Consider the following 15,645-nt stretch of genomic DNA (forward strand, 5'->3'; position numbering starts at 1 on the left):
TTGTACTTGTTTACTACAAACTCCCAAATTGCAAGTATATTGTGATGACAAATAAATAAATACACATAGACTGAAAGAATAAAGGAGGGAATGTGGTACAAAAGAAGGTGCTCAGGGGCAAGTCTCCTAAACCCTATTCCTGACTCAGTCACAGATTTATCAAAACACTTAATGAGAGTGAGGCACAAGGACTTTTATCTGTAAAAAGGGGGATAATACTAATCTACTCCATAAAGATGTTGTGAGTTTTAATTAACTGATGTTGTAAAGAGCTTTGACATTCTCAGAAGGGCAGAGTGTCCTGAATTATTATTTTTTAGAGGATAAAACTTCCATTTTTCTCTGAGAATGATTTTTTTTCTGTGGTGCATTAATATGGTCTCTCTATGGGCAAGGTACATTGATAGCCTATTCGAAAGGCAATGCAATAAGTCAGGGATAATGTTAAAGATCCTTACAAGTGATTCCAAAATGATTAACAAATGTGATCAGATAGAGTTTTCCTGTGGAATGTTTTATATGGCAAGTTTCTACTTCTTAGATACCAGATTTTTATTTGAATGAGATTGTTTTCTGTACTAAAGTGTAGTTTGCTCTACTGATGTACATTTACGTAAGTGTCAGGCATTGAGATTAGGACCCTATCTATATCAGAGAATTTGCACTGGTGAAAACTCTGTTTCACATCTGTGCAGCATGTTCACTTTAGGGACTTGCACCAGTGTACATTGATGTAGTTATACCAGTGCAAATTTGTCTAATGTAAACAGCCTGGGATCTCCCCTACCACACTCTTGATGTGATTCCTCTACAGGATGTACTGATGAGCTCCAAATAGAAGAAAGAAAATATTGTTAGTGCCTGGTATGGGGTTCCTCTCCTGGAGAAAAAACACAGGATAGGAAAAATAACTAAAAAAAATCCATGGGCCACATCCTCCACTGTTGTAAATTGGCACTGAAGTTAATGATGGAGATATGCCAGATATGCTCATGAGTTAGAACCTGGAGTTAGTGCTTTGCTCTTCTCTCAGGGAGGAGGGGTTTGTGGCTTTGGGGAGGGACATGGGGTGCAGCCTGCAAATCTGACCCAGCTGCAGGGAACTCAGGGTCCAATCTCATAAATCCTTGTGCTGGCATCCAGGAGGCACATCACTGAGCTCCTCTGGGACTGGTTGTACATATGTCACACTACAGCAGTGAGGGAAGGGGTTAATTTCCTACAGGGAAAGGGGAAAAAGCTCACACAACCTGTTTTGCCTGCCAATGAAGAGAGAAAAGGAGTACTTGTGGCACCTTAGAGACTAACAAATTTATTAGAGCATAAGCTTTCGTGAGCTACAGCTCACTTCATCGGATGCATTTGGTGGATGAAGTGAGCTGTAGCTCACGAAAGCTTATGCTCTAATAAATTTGTTAGTCTCTAAGGTGCCACAAGTACTCCTTTTCTTTTTGCGAATACAGACTAACATGGCTGCTACTCTGAAACCTGTCAAATGAAGAGAGAGAATCTCCACCTGGATTCAGCAAGGCAGCTATTTAAACAGTCTCGGGAGGAAAAGAATCAGAGCTACTTCTATTTGGACAGCAGTGTGCTCTATCTCTACTTGGAGAGGGCTGCAGATAAGGCTGTTTGATTTTTTTTTAATCTCCTTATAAGACCTCAAAGGAGCCTGCTAGAGTCTTTGCAGTGGACTCTTTCCAAACATCCCACAACTGATGGAATCCTGGGTTTCCTTCTCCAGAAACAGGCAAGCTCCTTTAAGTAGAACATTTCTAACTGGAGTTTGGATCCTCAAAAGGACAGTTTAAAATATATTCTGGGCATTTTTTCCTTTATTTTCGGAGTCTGCTGCCACAGACCAGGCCACCCTTGGACACCCTCCATGCGATTACTGAGCCAGACTGTGTTTGTGATGGCCCATCCTCTCTCAGAACCAAGGTTACCATTGGCTCAACCCACCTATTTGCTTTACCTATTCTTTGAGGGGCCTAGAAGGCCCAGGAAAGAGTTAATATTGGTCTGTCCAGTATTTAAGTACCCTGTGAATTTTCACATGGGAATCTGCCAGTAATTAAGGGGAACATGCTGTGCAAAGTAGCTGATCTCTCTTTCTGCCCCATGTCATCCCCAAATATGTATGTGGGAAGGAGCTCCATTGAGAGTTTTGGGCTCACTCAGAGGACAGAAGAATGTCACTGAGCTGCCACTCCCTCTTTCTTTGAGGCTGTTTTGTTCCTTTAATCCCCTCAGAGATCCCCCCCACCAAAAAAAGAGTTTGGGGCTCACTATCTTAAAACAAATTATAAAGGAATATATAAGAGAGCCAAATAATCACACAACAGGGAATCCAAGAATGACTGAAGTGGAAATCTAGCTGTGAGGGAAATTGCTGGTATCTATTGACCAGACACCCAAAGTCTGGTTATTGAGGGCAGGGGAGGCAGAGAGGCACCAAGTCGTCACCCGCGTCATCCCCTACTCAGTTGGGGCCGCCTCCTACCTGCATTGGGTGTCTGCAGCTCCCAGCCCTGGTTCCACAGGCAAGTACCTCATGACACAAGCCGGGGTGGGGAAGAGCAGCAAGTGATGGGGAATAGGGGGGAAGAGGAGCAAACAGGGGGCAAGGCCTCGGGGAAGACGCAGGGTGGAGGTGGGGGCGGGGGAGGTTCCGGCACTCCTGCTGGAATATTCATTTTTAAAATATTACGAAGTTGGCAATCCTAGTCAGGGATGGTCAATGTATACTTCAGGAGTGGCCAACCTGAACCTGAGAAGGAGCCAGAATTTACCAATGTACATTGCCAAAGAGCCACAGTAATACGTCAACAGCCCCCCATCAGCTCCCTGCTCCCAGCACCTCCCACCCACCGGTAGCCCTGCTGATCAGTGCCTCTCCCTCCCTCCCTGCACCTCCCAATCAGCTGTTTCGTGGCATGCAGGAGGCTCTGGGGGTAAGAGGGAAGAGCAAGGTCATGGCAGGCTCAGGGGAGGGGGTGGGAAGGGGTGGAGTGGGGGCAAGGCCTGTGGCAAAGCCAGGAGTTGAGCAGTGAGCACCCCCCAGCACATTGGAAAGTTGGTGCCTGTAGCTCCAGCCCTGGAGTCGGTGCCTATATAAGGAGCCATATATTAACTTCTGAAGAGCCACATGTGGCTCCGGAGCCACAGGTTGGCCATTCCTGGTATACTTGGTTCTGCCTCAAAAGAGGGGACTGGACTAGATGACCTCTCAAGGTCCCTTTCAACCCTACATTTCTATGCTCAGTATGATTCTTGATATTGAAGTACTGAGTGATCCCTCATGTCCTCATTCTTAAATAACTTAGCCAAATGGTATGTGGGTCTACGGTTGCTAGCTATCACTTAAATTTAATCAATAAAAACAATGTTCAGGATATCCGTCCCTTATTTTACAGAGATACTGTGTCCAAATTTTTTAAACTTGGTGCCTAAAATTAGGCTAAAAACAAAGGCCTTATCTTGATACTTGCTGAGCACCTACAGCGTCTCTTAAAGTCAAGAGAAGTGCAGGTCATTGAACAACCATTTTTTCTTGGGAACACAAGTGATGTCAATGGGAGCTGCTGTTGCTCAGCACCTCTGAAAATCAGGCCGCTCTTATCTAGGAGCCTACCTTAAGGCACGCATGTTTGAAAATTTTTGCCTATGTGTTAATTATTAAAGAAATATGGAATTCATAGTGTCTTGGTCAGTGCCTGCACTGAATGATTTCTCCTGTTGGGTGACCGGAGTATACAGCTAGAAATAATGCTGCTCCCAGCAACATTAACTCAACCTCTTTAGTTCTTTCTGTGTATTGAAAGATGGAATTGTCGTATAAAGTGGTTTCCTAAAATGGTCATGCAGTGGCTGCTGCTGGCTACCCTGTAGGGCAAAATGCTACTATGCAATTGCCTTTCCCATAGCCTCCTTTTCAACCACATGAGATTTCTGCGGTTTTGCTCCCATTCACACCAAATAGCAGAGGAGTACACTGGAACCCAAGTGATTGTTACCATTTAAAATTTATGATCTCAAAAATAATCTTTAAAAATGTCTGTATGCTACAAAACTTTTCATGCCTTTCTTCTCTAAGAATCAACAGTAAGTCTGGCTATTCATTAGCAATGTCACCTTTAAAGTTTTTTAAAATGGCATTTATCTGTGATCAAATGAATCATCTGCCAAAATCTCTTATATACTATTTAGGCTATGACACTTGTGGCCGTGTGTAGCCACACGCCACAGTGAAAAGATGGATTGTCCACGTTGCGGTGTATAGCTACATGCACTGAGGAAAGGCTCTGGCAGGAAGGCATAATCTGGCATAATTACTATCTAATTTGATAGTTATCAAATAGGAATGTGAAACACACATTTCTAAGGGTGAACACTTTACTTTCCTATGGGTGAATCTTGTGCACAACCATAAACTTTTGAATATCAAGGAATTTTTTGATGAACCTCTGAAGAAAAACTACAGTCCAATCAAGCTGAAATTTGCCACAACAACAGCTAATCAAGCATGGGAAATCTTCCATATCCTGCAGCTGTGGAATGCAGAATTAAGAAAACTTTCCTCTAAATAGTCTGGCCTGCAATAGTTGCAATCCACAACTTTTAGGCACTTGAACAATCCAAAATGTTACCGATATATTTACTTATAAGTAAATTCTTCTGTTGCCACTACTAGCTTTTATTATTTATTTTCATTTCTTTAATGGTGTATCCTTATTTAATTCTTCATGATTTTTTGCATTGCTTGATGCTATATCCAGTTGTGAATTCTGGGAGCTTTGTCTACAGAAAAAGACAGATGTCTATAACAACACATTTAGTTTTTTATTCTAATAATTGTTGAACATGATCTCCAATTTTTAAGTTACCACCAGAATTCAGGCTTCTTAGCAATTCTCCTGAAATGAAAAGATTTGATTTTTCCTTACGTGATTTAATTTTCAAAAGTTGCTGATTAGCATGTGGACTAATACTACAAGGGTTCACTACTTAAGTGAACAAAATGTTGTCCAAATAACAATGAGGAAGTGTGAGAGAATGACCTAAAGATTTATCAAACTATGGCAGGAAACTTTCTGAATTCTTTGCTTACCAAAGTGTATGACCTTCTCTGGCACAAGGAATATGTCCATCATGAGGTATCCTTTCCCAAGTCAAATCAGTAAGAGTAACTGTTGATAAATAAGGATATGTTTGATTATTAAAATCAGTATCATTCTATAAAACATAATTAGATAAACACACTGAAAAGTAAGTTTGAAAAGGAGTGTTATGCTTCAAATTCTCAATAAGATTCTCTCATAATGTGCATTTAGAACTAGTACAGTTTTAAAAATAACTTCATAGACTTTCCTTATTCTTCCTGCAATCTTTTTATTTTTATTTGAGAAAAAGATTGTACTGCTTCCGGTGAAACTGATTCCCATTGTGAGCCACGGAGTGTCAACTAGCTGCAAGAAGAAAACTTTGACCTACTAGTCCCTTGCCCTTTCTCTTTGTCCTTCCAAGACAAACTCATTACCGTTGCAATATGTCTGGCTGCAAGAAATATGTGTCTCAAGCTGATAAACTTAAGAAAAAGGACACTAAGCTATCTAAACTACTACATGCCACAAGGGGCCACAACAGTACCCACCCAGCAATATTGTTAATCTATCCAACTATACTCTTAGCCCAGCAGAAGAATCTGTCCTATCTCGGGGCCTCTCCTTTTGCCCCTCCACCCCCACAAACATGATACAGTTCTGTGGTGACCTAGAATCCTATTTTCGACATCTCCGACTCAAGGAATATTTCCAACACACCTCTGACCAACATGTTAACCCACAGAGACCTTCCTACCAACACTACAAAAAGAAGGATTCTGGGTGGACTCCTCCTGAAGGTCGAAACAGCAGCCTGGACTTCTACATAGAGTGCTTCCACCGACGTGCACGAGCTGAAATTGTGGAATAGCAGCATCGCTTGCCCCATAACCTCAGCCATGCAGAACACAGTGCCATCCACAGCCTCAGAAACAACTCTGACATCATAATCAAAAAGGCTGACAAAGGAGGTGCTGTCATCATCATGAATAGGTCGGAGTATGAACAAGAGGCACTAGGCAGCTCTCCAACACCACTTTCTACAAGCCATTACCCTCTGATCCCACTGAGAGTTACCAAAAGAAACTACAGCATTTGCTCAAGAAATTCCCTGAAAAAGCACAAGAACAAATCTGCACAGACACACCCCTAGAACCCCGACCTGGGGTATTCTATCTCCTACCCAAGATCCATAAACCTGGAAATCCTGGATGCCCCATCATCTCAGGCATTGGCACCCTGACAGCAGGATTGTCTGGCTATGTAGACTCCCTCCTCACGCCCTATGTTACCAGCACTCCCAGCTATCTTTGAGACACCACTGACTTCCTGAGGAAACTACAGTCCATTGGTGATCTTCCTAAAAACACCATCCTAGCCACTATGGATGTAGAAGCCCTCTACTCCAACATTCCACACAAAGATGGGCTACAAGCCGTCAGGAACAGTATCCCCGATAATGTCACGGCTAACCTGGTGGCTGAACTTCGTGACTTTGTCCTCACCCATAACTATTTCACATTTGGGGACAATGTATACCTTCAAATCAGCGGCACTGCGATGGGTACCCGCATGGCCCAATGTATGCCAACATTTTTATGGCTGACTTAGAACAAAGCTTCCTCAGCTCTCGTCCCCTAATGCCCCTACTCTACTTGCGCTACATTGATGACATCTTCATCATCTGGACCCATGGAAAAGAAGCTCTTGAGGAATTCCACCATGATTTCAACAATTTCCATCCCACCATCAACCTCAGCCTGGACCAGTCCACACATGAGATCCACTTCCTGGACACTACGGTGCTAATAAGCGATGGTCACATAAACACCACCCTATATCGGAAACCTACTGACCGCTATTCCTACCTACATGCCTCTAGCTTTCATCCAGATCATACCACACGATCCATTGTCTACAGCCAAGCTCTAAGATATAACCGCATTTGCTCCAACCCCTCAGACAGAGACAAACATCGACAAGATCTCTATCATGCATTCCTACAACTACAATACCCACCTGCTGAAGTGAAGAAACAGATTGACAGAGCCAGAAGAGTACCCAGAAGTCACCTACTACAGGACAGGCCCAACAAAGAAAATAACAGAACGCCACTAGCCATCACCTTCAGCCCCCAACTAAAACCTCTCCAACGCATCATCAAGGATCTACAACCTATCCTGAAGGACGACCCATCACTCTCACAGATCTTGGGAGACAGGCCAGTCCTTGCTGACAGACAGCCCCCCAAATCTGAAGCAAATACTCACCAGCAACCACACACCACACAACAGAACCACTAACCCAGGAACCTATCCTTGCAACAAAGCCCGTTGCCAACTCTGTCCACATATCTATTCAGGGGATACCATCATAGGGCCTAGCCACATCAGCCACACTATCAGAGGCTCGTTCACCTGCGCATCTACTAATGTGATATATGCCATCATGTGCCAGCAATGCCCCTCTGCCATGTACATTGGCCAAACTGGACAGTCTCTACGTAAAAGAAAGAATGGACACAAATCAGACGTCAAGAATTATAACATTCAAAAACCAGTTGGAGAACACTTCAATCTCTCTGGTCACTCGATTACAGACCTAAGAGTGGCTATCCTTCAACAAAAAAGCTTCAAAACCAGACTCCAACGAGAGACTGCTGAATTGGAATTAATTTGCAAACTGGATACAATTAACTTAGGTTTACTTTGTGTAATGACTCATCCATTCCCAGTCTCTATTCAAGCCTATTTTCCCATGTTAATTCTTCCCCCCCACCCCACCCCACCCCACCCCCCACTGTTCCTCAGATATTCTTGTTAACTGCTGGAAATAGCCTACCTTGCTTGTCACCATGAAAGGTTTTCCTCCTCCCCCCCCCCCCCCCGCTGCTGGTGATGGCTTATCTTAAGTGATCACTCTCCTTACAGTGTGTATGATAAACCCATTGTTTCATGTTCTCTCTGTGTGTATATCAATCTCCCCTCTGTTTTTTCCACCAAATGCATCCGATGAAGTGAGCTGTAGCTCACGAAAGCTTATGCTCTAATAAATTTGTTAGTCTCTAAGGTGCCACAAGTACTCCTTTTCTTTTCACGAATTTGGGCATTCTGGGCGCTAGTAATTTGGCAGGAGCATTTATACTAATATCATTGCTCCAGAAATACAAAGAAATAATTAATCACAGCAGATCAGCAAATAGATTGTGAAATATATCTAAACAAGATATCTTGGTAACTCGCTAAGTGAGGAGACGTTGGTTGATCATATTAAGTACATTGAATTCCATGGAGAATTATGATTATGCAGCTTTTGTTTCAGTACATCTATTCAAACCTAGCAGAACAGGAAGAAAACCTGAAATAATTTGTAAACTATTGTTTAGCAATTTTAGTCTTGGTCTCACTGCTTTTTTCAGTAACCCTTCACTATTTCTATGGTGATAACACGTTATATGTATTACAAATAATCATCCTATCGCAGTGAAATATGTGCAATGCCAAAAAAGAGGAATAAACCTATGAGTATTTTGCCTGCCATAAAAGATGAATAATATCTCACTTGTCAACATGTGGAAGTCATTGAAATATGTTTGCTGATCATCCTGAGGGAAAGAGACAGAGAGAGAAATTGAAGTTGATATATTTATTTTCAGGACATTAATAATGCCACCAAAGTAGGGAAAACCCTTTTAATTAAACAGTGACTGGTACAAGAATAATACACAGATTGTTACCAGGGAGCAGTGGGTGTAGTACTGAAATACATCACAGCACACAATAGATGGAATGCTTCTGCAACGATTCTTAAGTAAACATTTCTGAACTCAGAACAACAAACAGTAAAAGTAGATTTAAAATAAAAATGTTGTCATTGAATACAGTTCTACCGCAAATTGCTCAGTGTTAACAGTTCAATAAATTATGGCAAGGATACCCAGCTATACTTACAAAGGTATTATAAATGGAACAGCCTCCAAATACAAATGCTATGTTGCCTGCCATTGTCAATGCATGTCCATGCCTAAAAATGAAGCAGAACAACGGTGAATAACCTGAGTCGTTGACATGACTGTGCAATATTTTTTTCTTCTCTCAAGGCTGTTCATTATGATTATTTGCCATTTATATTGTGGTAACAACAAGAAATCTCAGCCATGTCAGGACTTGATTGTGCTAGACACTGTACAAGAATCAGTGTTCCAAAGTGTTTATTGCCTAAATTACATACAGTCAGGGAAGGGAGGAGGAAGAGGATGGGCTATCAAATATTAGGATGTCAGTTCAGATAAGCATAGGGCACAATTCATAGCCAATCAGTAGCAGGAATCACAACTTGCCACCTGCCTACCCATTATCCAGTGCTATTTTTCTGTATGCATAGCAGCAGAGGTGAGTTTTAAGGAGGAACCTGAAGGTGGAGGCTTTTCCTACACACAAGTAACAGTAAGGGAGAGAGCCTGAAATTGATTCTGGGAGATACAAACTACTGAGGCTGTCCTCATTGGCAGAGTGAGGACAGGGGTCAACCTCACAACAAAATAATAGGATGGATAAGTGGAGTAAACTGCAGATGCCTTTGAAGTTTAGGGCAAAAAGTTTGTACTAGATCAGTAGTGGGCAGCCTGCGGGCCACATGCGGCCTATCAGAGTAATTTGATTTCAGGCCGTGAGAAATTTTGCTGACGTTGACCGTCTGAAGGCACCACCCCCCGTAGCTCCCAGTGGCCAGGAACAGAGAACCGTGGCTACTGAGAGCTGTGGGGGGCCGTGCCTGCAGGCGATCAACGTTAGTAAAATGTCTCATGGCCCATAATCAGATTACCCTGATGGGCCGTATGCAGCCCTTGGGCTGCAGGTTGCCCACCACTGAGCTAGCTGTTTAGAAACCAATACTGTGTGTTTCTTTTAATAGTTTGAAGCCCACATCCCCAAGGTCTTCTGATACTCCTATGATCCTCTCATTTCTTGTCAGAAATGATTCTTTAGACACCTAGAGATTTCCTAATTTGGTAGCTCTCAAGGGAAGACAAAAGCCCTTCTCACACAGAAGCAGCGTGTCTTCCATCCCCCTCTCCATCTCCACTTTAGGGGAGCATTGGTGTTCAATCTACCTCTTCCTTTTCTCCCCCATTGCAGATAATACTAGTGGTTGGCTTAGCACTTCCAGAAATATCTCCACAGGGCTTTGCTAGTGACATGAGAAGCTCTTTGTAATTTTTTCAGTCTTATTTAGTCACACCTAGATATAGCTTGCTCTTAGGACTGTTTTATTCCATGGGCTGTCTAATGTCAAGGAATAACTGAAACTAATATGAGCAAAGTTTCTCTGGTATTAAGGAATCCAGGAGAGAGAACTGTAAACAGAGAACCTGATTGTCAAAAATAGAAGAAAGCATATTCTGCTGCGTGACTGGAATATTGGCATTTCAAACACATGAAGCAGCACTGGCCACTGTAGCAGATGAGAAGTGGAAATAAAAAAATCCTTTAGATTATTATCACCAGTGTGTCCTTTTAGTTAACAAGCCCTGGGACATAGTTGTTTTCCAGAGATGAATTGTTCAAATGAAGAATGTCCCAGCACAGCTTCAGCTGTGATTAAGTATCCAAGTACAAAGGGTATAAAATTAATGACCAACAAAAGTATTTACAGAATTTCAGTAAATTAAAAAAAATATCACCAAGTGCCTGTGTGTTTAGATTTATTAAATCAATAAATGATGTGATGGACCATTAGCGTCAAGAAAAGAATTCATTTTATATATTCTGTCCATAAACTCTTTCCCCGCCCCCCATTAAAGAAGCTCCTTTTTACAATACCCCTACTTATCTCTACTTTTATCTAGACTTGATATATCCCATTAATATTTTTTCAAACAAATTAATGGTTGGTAAGGAGTGGTTCCCTCCCAGTTTCTGCTGGAATAGCACTTGCCACTTTAAAAACTATAGGCCTACTCCTGTAAACACATTTGCACACACAGATCCTAAGGTGCATATGGATATTTAAACTACTAAAATATACGCAAATTTTCAAATATAATAAGCACATCTGCTTAACACCATGAACTTTTTTAAATTTTAGGAGGTAAATAAAAGTACTCTGATATCTATAATAGCTAAAAAAAAATAAAAAATTAGAGTTTTCTTCAGTGAGCAATAGATAGCTAAGGTTCTCTGTCATAATGAGTGAAGTGAAATAATAATCATCATCATCAGAATTACCTTGTGTATACAACCCTTATTTGGCAAGATCCCAAAGCACTTTACAAACTGCTTGTATAATACTGACTAGCGCAGGGGTAGGCAAACTACAGGCTGCAGACTGGATTCAGTCCGCAAGCTGTTTTAAGGCAGCCCATGAGCTCCCATTGTGGAGCGAGGTCAGGAGCCGGACCACATGGCTCGGCCCCATTCTGGCACTCTGGCTGGGGTGCTGGGTCAGGGCCGCACCACGTGGCTCGGCCCCGCTCTGGCTGGGGCGCTGGGTTGGGAGCCGCACCATGTGGCTTGGCCCCCCTCCAGCCAGGGCGCAGGGTCAGGGGCCATACCATGGCCCCACTCTGGCGCTCTAGCTGGGGTGCAGCGTTGGGGGCCACACCATTCAGCTCCCAGAAGCCATGGCATGGCCCTGATCCGGCTCCTACGTGCTCCAATGGCCCCCTCCAGTGCACCAATGGGAGCTGCAGGGGCAGTGCCTGTGGATGGGGCAGCGTGCAGAGCTGCCTGGCTGCACATCCGCATAGGAGCCAGAGAAGGAACATGCCACTGCTTCCAGGAGCCGCTTGAGGTAAGCGCCGCTCAGAGTCTGCACCCCTGAGCCTTTCCCCATGCCCCAACCCCCTGTCCCAGCCCGGAGCACCCTCCTGCACCCCAACCTCTCATCCCCAGCACCACCCCAGAGCTCGCATCCCCAGCCAAAACCTGCACCCTTTCCTGCACCCCTGCCCCAGCCCTGATCCCCCTCCTTCCCTCCAAACCCTTAAGTCCCAACCCAGAGCACACTCCTACAGCCCAACCTCCTCATCCCCAGCACCACCTCAGAGCCCACACCCCCAACCAGAGCCTTCACCCCTCCCGTACCCTAACCCCAATTTTGTGAGCATTCATGACCCGCCATACAATTTCTATTCCCCAATGTGGCCCTCGAGCCAAAAAGTTTGCCAACCCCGCAAAAAATTTATTATGGAATCTTATGTAATTACAAGTGATCAGAATTTCAGTTTTATATTTCATCTGAAAGATATGTGATTTTTAATTAATGTTAAGCTGTAAGGGCAGATAGACAATGTAAAACACTGTTTGAATAACAGTTGATTTTCTTATTCATAGGCCAAATTAGGTGCAACAACATGAACTAAATCCAGCTCACACTTTTACTGTATAAAAGTAAAACAGAAAACACATTATTTGAAGGAGACTGATAGACAATAGTACGTTATTACTTATAACATACCTAGGGCTTGGAGAGTCTCCAATTACCTCTTTTCTAATCCAATGTCCACTTGCTAATGCCATCTTTGAACTATTCAGAAAAATATATATAGTCAGCAAGAAAATTCCAAAATGTATGAATGTTCTTGATTTTGTACAGGTGTTTAAAAAGAACAGATTTAAAAGAAAACCAGTAGCCAGTATTTCTTTATTAATCAGTTATATGTAATATTTTGTGATACAGCATGGCCAGAGGGCAGCACGAGAGTGTTAGAAGGGAGCCTTATTCCCTGTAGAGGGAAGAAAGTTTGCTATAGATTAATTAAAGCACCTGAAGCCAATTAAAGCACTTGAAGCCAGTCATCGGATAAAACCCCCCTGCTTCAATCAGACAAGGGAAGGAGTTGAAATAGAGTGGATTGGTGTTGGAGCAAGGAGCAGTTTGGAGGGAAGCAGAGGAGAATCTGGAGAAGTGCTGTGGTGGGCTAAGAAAACCAAGACCCTAGGTAAAGGGACACCTGATTTGTGCAGAGGGAGGGCAGGAAGCCCCACAAGCTGAAGGGCAGGAGAGGGAAGTAGCCTAGGGAAAGGAACTGGTTCAAGCGGTTTACTGCTATTCCTAGGGTTCCTGAGCTGGGACCTGGAATAGAGAGCAGACCTGGGTCCCTCCTGCTCCACTCCCCTCTTCTAGGACACTAGTGGGGCAGTTAATATCCCAGTTCAGGTGAGAAACGATGCCCTGAACCCTCCCCAAGAATAGAAAGAGCACGACCCATTGAAGTAGTGCTGGCAATTTGCCACAACTTGTTAATGGTATTTCATATACTGCATAGCATTTCTGATAGGTTTTCCAAACTAAAAAGCTCTACTTAACATGAGAAAAAGTTTAAATACTGACAATGAATGAGTCAGAAGTATACTCCTCTTTTGTTGTTCTTCTACTTATCAGCCACTCCATATTTCACTCACCTGTTGTGTGTGTTTCTTGCACTCGTGTAGGAGATAATGACTGTTCTGTAGGTTAAGTACGCTGCTAGAAATTAATCTCTCGTCTAATTTATTCAGCTCCAGTTCATTCTTTACCTACATTGATGGCAGTTGCTATGACACAAAGGTACACAGAGAGCCGTGCACACCTTTACGTTATTTATCTGATGCAGCCTTATTTCCGGGTTACTGAAACACATTGTAGGTTAAAAAGATACTTTACAGATGCTGCATTCATGAACCATCAGAGTTGCAGTCAGCAGCTGATTTTTTTTTTTAATTTGGTTAATTTAACAAAGACTATGCTCTTTGTTTATTATTAGAGTAATTTGTCTGAGGTACCTTATAAAACAGTAGAAACCGGTCATGGTAAAATAAGTCTACCACCAAATCTTGAACTCCTGAGTAAAAGAGAAAAGATCTGGACCTATAAACAGAGTTTCAGTATAAATGAAATTGTAATACATTGAAACTTTGGGACTTTCATTCTACTAAATTAGAAGCAGTTTCACTCGGTCCATGTTCACTGAAAATGAATTGCATGGTACATTGGTTGCTGTTTTGATATGTGACTATGATTTTTACTGAAGTCATTCCAGACCACAAAATTAAAAATAAAATCCTGTTTCATTGTTGCAGTAGAAATTAATTCTCCAATATACACAACCATTCCATTGCTTTCCTCTATATGAAGGAGATTGGCAATTTGGGAGTTCTTTGATTGTTAAGCATGTTAGATAAATAATGATAATAGTAAAAAGAAAAGGAGTACTTGTGGCACCTTAGAGACTAACAAATTTATTAGAGCATAAGCTTTCATGAGCTACAGCTCACTTCACTGGATGCATTTGGTGGAAAAAAACAGAGGAGAGATTTATATACACACACACAGAGAACATGAAACAATGGGTTTATCATACACACTGTAAGGAGAGTGATCACTTAAGATAAGCCATCACCCACAGCAGGGGGGGGAAAGGAGGAAAACCTTCCATGGTGACAAGCAGGTAGGCTAATTCCAGCAGTTAACAAGAATATCAGAGGAACAGTGGGGGGTGGGGTGGGAGGGAGAAATACCATGGGGAAATAGTTTTACTTTGTGTAATGACTCATCCATTCCCAGTCTCTATTCAAGCCTAAGTTAATTGTATCCAGTTTGCAAATTAATTCCAATTCAGCAGTCTCTCGTTGGAGTCTGTTTTTGAAGCTTTTTTGTTGAAGTATAGCCACTCTTAGGTCTGTGATCGAGTGACCAGAGAGATTGAAGTGTTCAACAAAGAAAACAACAGAACGCCACTAGCCATCACCTTCAGCCCCCAACTAAAACCCCTCCAACGCATCATCAAGGATCTACAACCTATCCTGAAGGACGAGCCATCGCTCTCTCAGATCTTGGGAGATAGACCAGTCCTTGCTTACAGACAGCCCCCCAATCTGAAGCAAATACTCACCAGCAACCACACACCACACAACAGAACCACTAACCCAGGAACCTATCCTTGCAACAAAGCCCGTTGCCAACTCTGTCCACATATCTATTCAGGGGATACCATCATAGGGCCTAATCACATCAGCCACACTATCAGAGGCTCCTTCACCTGCGCATCTACCAATGTGATATATGCCATCATGTGCCAGCATGCCCCTCTGCCATGTACATTGGCCAAACTGGACAGTCTCTACGTAAAAGAATGAATGGACACAAATCAGACGTCAAGAATTATAACATTCAAAAACCAGTTGGAGAACACTTCAATCTCTCTGGTCACTCGATCACAGACCTAAGAGTGGCTATACTTCAACAAAAAAGCTTCAAAAACAGACTCCAACGAGAGACTGCTGAATTGGAATTAATTTGCAAACTGGATACAATTAACTTAGGCTTGAATAGAGACTGGGAATGGATGAGTCATTACACAAAGTAAAACTATTTCCCCATGGTATTTCTCCCCCCCACCCCACCCCCCACTGTTCCTCTGATATTCTTGTTAACTGCTGGAATTAGCCTACCTGCTTGTCACCATGAAAGGTTTTCCTCCTTCCCCCCCCTGCTGTTGGTGATGGCTTATCTTAAGTGATCACTCTCCTTACAGTGTGTATGATAAACCCATTGTTTCATG

General features: G+C 42.7%; 1 protein-coding gene across 1 annotated transcript in view; it reads right to left on the bottom strand.

The window, feature by feature from the left end:
* Positions 1 to 13,701, bottom strand: part of LOC119855830 (acyl-CoA-binding domain-containing protein 6-like) — a 94,442-nt gene extending 80,741 nt beyond the window's left edge. Inside the window, exons 1-5 of the mRNA XM_043515468.1 lie at positions 13,508 to 13,701; positions 12,561 to 12,629; positions 9,053 to 9,125; positions 8,664 to 8,706; positions 5,111 to 5,189 (exon numbers count right to left, since the gene is read on the bottom strand). Of these exons, the coding sequence (XP_043371403.1) occupies positions 5,111 to 5,189; positions 8,664 to 8,706; positions 9,053 to 9,125; positions 12,561 to 12,622 (257 nt within the window). The 5' untranslated portion in view covers positions 12,623 to 12,629; positions 13,508 to 13,701. The remainder of the gene's footprint in view (positions 1 to 5,110; positions 5,190 to 8,663; positions 8,707 to 9,052; positions 9,126 to 12,560; positions 12,630 to 13,507) is intronic.
* Between the last annotated feature and the right edge of the window lie 1,944 nt (positions 13,702 to 15,645).

Source organism: Dermochelys coriacea, chromosome 5, assembly GCF_009764565.3.
Source record: "Dermochelys coriacea isolate rDerCor1 chromosome 5, rDerCor1.pri.v4, whole genome shotgun sequence".
Taxonomy (NCBI): domain Eukaryota; kingdom Metazoa; phylum Chordata; order Testudines; family Dermochelyidae; genus Dermochelys; species Dermochelys coriacea.